This window comes from Zingiber officinale, chromosome 1A (assembly GCF_018446385.1).
Source record: "Zingiber officinale cultivar Zhangliang chromosome 1A, Zo_v1.1, whole genome shotgun sequence".
NCBI lineage: Eukaryota > Viridiplantae > Streptophyta > Magnoliopsida > Zingiberales > Zingiberaceae > Zingiber > Zingiber officinale.
The window spans coordinates 161,938,323-161,946,947 of record NC_055987.1 but is presented as its reverse complement, the minus strand read 5'-3'; the positions used below and the strand labels follow the sequence as shown (position 1 = coordinate 161,946,947).

The window sequence follows — 8,625 nt, the reverse complement described above, 5'->3', positions numbered from 1 at the left end:
GTTCCACGGGCCAGAGTCTCCGACTTTTGAGGAGACGGTTTCCACTCGCCTTGAGGAGCTGACCCTGGAGGTAGCCAGCCTGCGTACCACGATGGATACCGTGGTCCAGCAGCAGACTTCGATGCAGTGGACTCTGGATACACTAGTGGACTTAGTAGGCTCGTGGGTGACGGTTCACCCGTCTCATTCTGGTCCATCCATCGCCCCTGTTCCCCCTGCTGAGGATGCCCCTGATCCTGACTCTGCGGCGGTTCCTGCTCCGACCACTACGTCCGCTCCAGCTGCTGATCCTGATCCCACTCCTCCTGGAGACGAGCTTATCGAGTTTTATGTTCCTGTGTGATATGTTTTTATTTGTTGTATGGATGGTTGTTCTGGAGTCCTTTTTGTGAACTCTCTTTCATTTTGACTGTATGATATACTTTTATGCTAAGCTCTCCTTTTGATTCTACATTTCAGTGTTGTTATGTTCTGTTGATATATGTGTGTTTTAGGGGGAGCATTCCTCGGATTTATCGTATTTGCTTTGTGCACTTATTGAGGGGGAGTTATTTGCTTTTGATTTTTGACAAAGGGGGAGATCTATGTTGAAGTTCATGCTTATTGCTTATGCTTATCTCAGTAAATTAAAATCAAGCTTACTGCAATTATTATTTCAGCAAGCTACAATCATTATTTATCATTGTATTGGAAACTAGCCTAAACTTAAATAGATTGTCAAACATCAAAAAGGGGGAGATTGTTGGTGCAATCATGCCCTGGAAGTTTCAATGTGTTGACAATTATTTAAGTTTAGGTTAATACGGTGGAACTAACATGCATTGTGAGTTTGCAGGAGGAGTTTCTTGCAGGTCAGAAGACCAGATGCAAGAGAAGTCCAAGAAGGTCGAGGACTGGATTCTTGGCAAAAAGATTTCTTGCAGGTCAGAAGACCAGATGCAAGGCAAGAGAAGTCCAAGAAGGTTGGGGACCGGATTCTTGGCAAGAGAAGCTCCTGCAAGTCACAAGATTATGTGTGTGATAGGTTCACTGTCAGAGATCGACTGGTAAATCGATTCAGACATGGTTGTGCGGCAGATTGCCTCTGAATCGATCAGCCGATCGATTGAAGGTAAGGCAATCGATTGGTTGATTGATTGGTAAGGTTCTGCGCAGCACAGAATGCGTCTGGATCGATCAGCCGATCGATTCAAGGTACTGAATCGATCGGCCGATCGATCCGTGAACATTCTATGCGAAGCACAGAATCGTTCTGAATCGATCAGCCGATCGATTCAAGGGATTGAATTGATCGGCCGATCGATCCATGAACATTCTGTGCGAAGCACAGAATCGTTCTGAATCGATCAGCTGACCGATTCAAGGTATTGAATCGATCGGCCGATCGATTCACGAAGTTGCGATTTCATGAGCAAGTGGCTGAATCGATTCAAACGCTGCCCCAATCGATCCAAGTCAAATAAAAGTATCTGCACCGTTGATCTTGACGCGATGGCTTCCAACGGATACTTGTGAATCGATTGGGATATAATCTCAATCGATCCACGGCGACGGCGGCATGAGAAACGGCTAGTTTTCTCAACGTTTAAAACACGGGAAGAAACTGGAAAATAGATAACAACGAAAAACATACTGTTCCATTGCTCTCCAAGTCTTTTGAAAGCTCTCAAGTGATAAAGATTCAAACAAAAGGTTTCAAGCTCCTCTCCACTACGTACTGAAGTCTCACCTGCAAAGAAGAAGCCGGTTAAAGCTTGTAATCCTTCTCTTCTTCTTCTTTGTAGTGTTTGTAATATTTACTTTGAAGAGAAGGGAGAGTTGTATTTCTGTTAAGGTTTCTCCACCTTCGGTGTGATTCCGAGAAGGAGGGTCTTTGATAGTGAAAGAGTGTGAGTGGTGTGGATCCTTGGACTAGTCACCTCCTTGAGGAGGTGGATACCAAGTAAATACCGGTGTTAGCATTGCCTTCAGATTTCCGCTGTGCAAAACAAAGTTGGTCAGCAAAAGAAGTGAGCCATTCACCCCCCCCCCCCCCTCTAGCTCAACCGATCCTAACAGTTGTAATCTTCATTTTGAGATTCTCAATTTCATTCTTCTTCTTCATTAAATACGACATCCCGCCTGATTATTATCTTCCTAGTATCTAGATTGTAAAGCTTATACCCTTTTGAGTTAATATCATAAACTTCTTACTTTTATCATCCAATTTACTTTTTACTTCATCAGTCACAAGAACGTGGGCTATACTCCCAAAAACTCTTAGATGAGAAATCTCAGGTTTCCTTCCGCACCATGCTTCTTCTGGTGTCTTGCCCCACACACTCCTTGTTGGTGATTGGTTGGATAAGTATACTATACATGCAACCGTTTCTGCCCAAAGTTCCTTTGGTAGTCTCTTGCTTTTGAGAATACTCCTTGCCATGTTAAGGATGGTTTGATTCTTTCATTCTGCCACTCTATTTTGTTGAGGGGATCTTGGAACTGTCAACGGTCGTCGTATTCCGTTGGCTTCACAAAATTCTTGAAACTCCTTTGAAGTAATTCTCCTCCTCGATCAGAACGCATAGCTTTGATCTTGAGACCGCTCTCATTTTCTACAGTAGATTTAAATTTCTTGAATATGCTGAAGACCTCTGATTTTTGCTTCAAGAAGTATACCCAAGTTTTCCGAGAAAAATCATCTATAAAAAGAATGAAATAATTACTCTTACCAAGTGAACTTGGCTTTATCAGACTGCAAACATCCATATGTATAAGTTCAAGCAGCTTTTGGGCTCTTGAACTTGATTCCTTTGGAAAACATCTTCTGAATTGCTTCTCACATAGACATGCTTCACATAATTGATCAGGATGTTTGATGCAAGGTAGTCCTCTCACTATCTCTTTCTTTGAAAGCAATTCTAGTTCTCCAAAATTGAGATGCCCAAATCGAAGATGTCATAGCCAAGTGATATCTTTTATAACAAACTTTGAGACAGTTGACAGCATCATTTTGAATATTAAGCAAGAACATTTTATTTCTTGACATAGGCACCTTAGCAATCAAGCAACCAATACCATCTTTCAAGATAAGCATATTATCTTTTAGATGAATATCATATCCTTTTTTCAAAAATTATCCTGAGCTCAAGATGTTGCTCTTTATATTTGGCACAAAGAAAACATTCAAAATATATTCATGTTTTCCATTCTTCAAACGGATGAGTATGTTACCTTTGCCTTTCACCTCAATCTTTGATTCATCTCCGAAGGATACATTACCACTAACTTATTCACCAAGCTCTAGGAACATGTTTCTTTTTCCACACATATGATTGCTTGCACCAGTGTCGAGATACCAGATTGTATCTTTGCCTCTTTCATTATCTTTATATGCTAGCAGTAGAGTGTCATCTTCCTCTTTTCTTTCTTCCATATAGTTTACTCTTTCATATACTTTATTCTTGGACGATCAACATTCTTTAGTATAATGCTCAAACTTGTCACAATTGTAGCACTTAACTTGAGATTTATCATACCTCGAGTTTGTGTGCCCTCTTCCACGTCCTCTTGTTAAATTTTCTCCTCTTTCATTGTTGTTGTTGCAAACCCATCCTTGCTCATTAGTATGACCTTGGCCATATCCATGACCTCTTCCATGTTGACTTCTATTGTTACTGAAGCCTTCATCTTTCTTTATTGATTGAAGAGTCATCTTCAGGAGTTGTTGTGTAATTTTTTCATTTATCTTCTTCTTTTCTTTATGGGCTTGTAATGAACCCAAGAGTTGCTCTATCATTATGACCTGTAGATCCTTGGTCTCTTCAATGATGGTTGTGATGCTATGAAATTTTGAATTCAATGATTGAAAAATTTTCTTAATGATAGTTACATCTTCTAGTTTCTCATCATTTCTTTTTAGTTGATTGGAAATGATAGAGACTCTAGAAAAATAATCTGATACCAACTTACCTCCATGCATACGAAGAACATCAAATTGCCTTCTTAATTTTTGAAGTCGTACCTTTTTTTATCTTTTCTTCTCCTTGATATGAGACTTGGAGCTTTTCTCATGCCTGTTTGCCTGAAGTAGCACTCGAGATCTTCTCAAAATCATCCTCATCCAAAGCTTGATAAATGAGGGAAAAGAGCTTTCTTGTCTCTCTTTCTTAAATCTCTTAGACTGCCTTTTTCAGTTGGAGATAATGTCGAGTAGGGGTGTCAAAAATGAACCCGACCCGACGACCCAACCCGAGTCGACCCGAAAAAAATCAGGTTCGGGTCGGGCATTTTCGGGTTCGGGTCGGGTTCGGGTTGGAGGGTTGGAGAGTAAAAAATTTTCGGGTTGGGTCGGGTCGGGTTCGGGTTGACCCGGGTTGACCCGGGTTGGCTTAAATATAGGGTTTTGTGGGTTTTTTTGGGGTTAAATCAAATTTTATTTTAAAAATTTAGATATTTTTATGTATATTTGTATGATAATGATGGAGTATTGAGATAAAAGTGAAGAATTATAGGGAAAATAGTCCAAAAAAGTCGTTTTGAATCGAATTTTCGGGTTATATGGGTTGGGTTCGGGTTAATCGGGTTGGTCGGGTTCAGGTTCGGGTTCGGGTTTAGGTGTTTTGGGTTGAACTCGGGTTCGGGTCGAGTTCGGGTTGGGTTAAAAAAAAAAAAAAAACTCAACCCAACCCACCCGAATTGACACCCCTAATGTCGAGTCATCATGCGGCTCAACGTAGCCTTTTTCTATAATCTCCCAAACATCATGAGCTCCAAGAACCGCCTTCATCTAAATACTTGAGTTATCATAATTACTCGCCTTGAATACTGAAACTTGGAAGGTAACCATACCTCCATTAGACATGACTCTGATACCACTTTGTTGGAAAAAAGAAATTATGGGAGAAGAAATAAAAGAGTTATAAGAGGAAAATCTACTTTATATGGAGGAGAAGAATCTCTACATGAAAGAGGAGGAGAATAGAATAAAAACTCTCAACTTGCTTCATTCATTGAAAAAAGTACACATTTATAAGCTTATTAGATAAGCATTTAGATTTTTTTTTTTTAAATCTATTCTATCTCTACGAACTCTTATCCTCATAAAGATTACCACCTCATTAAATTCTATCACTATTTTCTTATCACGAACTCTCATTCTAATCAAATTCTATCCTTATCTTCTTTTAAAAAAATATCATCTCATCTCATTTTTATCTCTATTAATAAAATAAAGTTTAATTTCCAACGAGTACACGTTTGGAATAAGGATATTGAATGCAAAAAACTTCCATCCTCGTTGTTACAAGGATCAAATGCGCGCAAGGCTCAGGTATCTATTACATGAAGCACATAGTATTTATGTACATGGAACATGAAAAGTGTCGTATGTTCTAACTAGTTATTTTCATTGATTAATAATGATCAATTAGAAAAATTATTGTTGATCCATGTTTGGACGTATAGGAAAGGAAAAAAATTTGACTTTCTCTCTAGATAGTGTTAAATGGTCAGAATCTGGTCAGTCAAAATATATACTTGCATGTATATACATAGATATTTTAATAATATTTATACATATATTAATTACATGTATATCATGTATATATTATAATTGAAAGATAGAAATTTCGACCAACTAAATTTATTGTTTCTCAAAAGGTAAAACTCGATTTCTTTTACATTTAAGCTACTTCTTATCGTATTTTTTATTCAGAAAGTAAGTGAAGATTACAATAGCATATTCATTTCCAATGGAGCTAAAAGTTTCCTTACTTTTTCTACATCCTTAACCGTAACTCATCGCCTCTTGTCGTCGGCCCTCGCCGCCTGCTGCCGATTGCCGGCGTCGACTCATTTCTCTCGTCCCCATCGTCGCCCGTCGCTCTGCCAGCGAATGTTATAATAAGGTTATTAGGGAAAATCTCAAAAGAGAAAAAAAAAATCCTCTACACTGGGACCCAAAGCAGCTATCTCCCTCCCACGACAAATCACCGCTCATCCACTCCATGGCCACGCTTGTGATGCCCGTCGCTTCTCCATCCTCCTCCTTCGACGCATCCTTTCCTTCCCTTCCTTGCAATCGCATGACCTCAACCACAACTTCTCCATGTCGTCTTCCTTCCGCATCCATTTCCCCCCTCCTTTCCGACCTCTCTTCTCCCTCAACTCCTTCTCTTCCTCTTCCTCTATCGCCATTAGCCATCGGAGCAGCGGAGGCGACTTCAACCGCCTAATCCAGTCGCTATGCGCCAAGGGGAACCTCGCCCAAGCCATGGAGCTCCTCCCCCACGAGCCCCGCCCCGCCCAGCGCACCTACGAATCCCTCATCCTCGCCTGCGCCCACCACAACGCCGCGTGCCACGCCGCCGTTGTCCACCGCCACCTCCTCCAGCACGGCTTCGACCAGGACTCCTTCCTCGCCACCAAGCTCATCGACATGTATGGCCAACTCGACCTTCTATACGCCGCTCGCCAGGTGTTCGATGAAACGCCCGACAAGACCATCTTCGTCTGGAACGCTCTCCTCAAGGCCCTCGCTCTTGCCGATGAGGGAGAGGACGCCCTCGCCCTGTTCAGCGACATGACCCGTCTAGGCGTGCCGGTGGACAGCTTCACCTTCTCCCACTCGCTCAAGGCTTGTATCGCCGCCTCGTCCAGCTCCGAGCTCGCCCCCATAAGACTAAGTCAAGTGCACGCCCGCGCCATCAGACTCGGCTTCGAGTCCCATGTTCATGTCGCCACGACTCTCATCGATTGCTATGCCAAACTTGGGTCTGTTGTGCACTCCGAGCGGGTGTTTGATGAAATGCCAGATAGAAATGTGGTCTCCTGGAGTGCTATGATCGCTTGCTATGCGAAGAATGAACGACCGTTTGATGCACTGAACCTCTTCAATCACATGATGTCAACCGACCCTGAAGCCGTTCCGAATGCTGTTACCATGGTCAGTGTTCTTCAAGCTTGTGGTGGTGTATCTGCATTGGTTCAAGGAAAGGTTTTGCATGCTTATATACTTAGAAATTCACTTGACCCAACTCTATCCGTAGTCAATGCTCTAATTGTGATGTATGCAAAATGCGGAAGTTTGGAGAGGAGCAGAAGAATCTTCCACAAGATGACGAATCGGAAAGATGTGGTGACATGGAATTCCATGATTTCAGCTTATGGCATTCATGGATTCGGTGAGAAAGCTATTCAAGTGTTTCATAAGATGATCAATGCTGGAGTAAGGCCGAGCATTATTACATTTGTGACAGTGTTGGGTGCTTGCAGCCATGCAAGACTCATCGACGAGGGTAAGAGACTGTTTGAGTCAATGTCCCGTGAACATGGCATGTCACCCCGCTCCGAACACTTTGCTTGCATTGTTGATCTACTCGGCCGTGCAGGCCAACTTGATGAAGCTGTGAAGATCATAGAAGGAATGCGGATTGAGCCAGGCCCTACTGTCTGGGGCTCTCTCCTGGGAGCATGCCGGATTCACTGTAATGTTGAGCTTGCAGAGAGAGCATGTGCTCGTCTCTTCAAACTCGAGCCATTGAACGCAGGGAATTATGTGCTATTAGCAGATATATATGCAGAAGCTAAGATGTGGGATGAGGTAGACAGAGTAAAAAAGTTGTTGGAAGCCAAGAGGCTACAGAAAGTGTCTGGTTGCAGCTGGATTGAGGTCAAGAAGAAGATATACTCATTTGTATCTGTTGACGAAATGAATCCGCAAATAGAACAGCTTCTTGCTTTGCTTGGTCAGTTAGTGACAGAGATGAAGAACACAGGTTATGTTCCTAATACCAGAATCGTTCTCTATGATTTGGAACAACATGAAAAAGAGAGGGTCTTATTGGGACACAGTGAGAAATTGGCTGTTGCATTTGGGCTCATAAATAGCAGCAACGGTGAGGTTCTAAGAATCACAAAAAATCTTAGATTGTGTGAGGACTGCCACAGCTTCACCAAGTTCATTTCAAAATTCACAAGGAGAGAAATTATAGTTCGAGATGTGAATAGGTTCCATCATTTCAAAGATGGGGTGTGCTCATGTTCAGATTATTGGTGATTTAACCCGCAAGATTCTGCTTGCAAATTATTACGATATCTGACAATTAAGTTTTACATGAAATCAATCTTGCAACTATCTGCCGTCGATTCTTATTTGCACTCTTTTTCCTGAGTTGGTATGGTCATTCAAATTGCTCCTTAAAAAAAAAACATACTAGGGTCTTACATGAAATTAACCTGCAAGATTATTACCTTCGTCCAGCGCTTGAACTCCTCATTAAGGTTGTCAAACATTTGTTGAAGTTGTTCATCCCCTATTTTGCACATTGTGGCATGCCATAAATGTCGCCTAAAACCTTGGTAACAGCACTAGACTTATCTTCCACAACATCAAAGATTGTAATAACTTTCAATATGCTTGATGCTTCATATTACATGTATTTATCATACGAGTACCATTACATCTTTGTGAGTATAATTGTGGCTATACATGATCAGATGATCTTTATCATCAAGTGCCCTAAGAAAAAAAAAGGCTTTTAATGTAGGTCATCAAGTGTTATAGGTTAAACAGTACTGACTTTAATGCTGTGCATTACAATAATTACAAAATAACACTTGCTTATATATTACTATAATGTACTT

The 8,625-nt window shown here is 41.3% G+C and overlaps 1 protein-coding gene across 1 annotated transcript; it reads left to right on the top strand.

Moving 5' to 3' along the window:
* Positions 1–5,740: 5,740 nt before the first annotated feature.
* Positions 5,741–8,118, top strand: LOC122038228 (pentatricopeptide repeat-containing protein At3g46790, chloroplastic-like). The gene has a single exon (XM_042597873.1). It carries the CDS (start codon positions 6,089–6,091, stop codon positions 8,036–8,038), a length of 1,950 nt encoding a protein of 649 aa, XP_042453807.1. The 5' UTR covers positions 5,741–6,088; the 3' UTR covers positions 8,039–8,118.
* The last annotated feature ends 507 nt before the right edge of the window (positions 8,119–8,625 follow it).

Coding starts and splice junctions, on each gene's coding strand:
- LOC122038228 (XM_042597873.1), top strand. CDS start 6,089: ATGTCGTCTTCCTTCCGCATCCATTTCCCCCCTCCTTTCCGACCTCTC.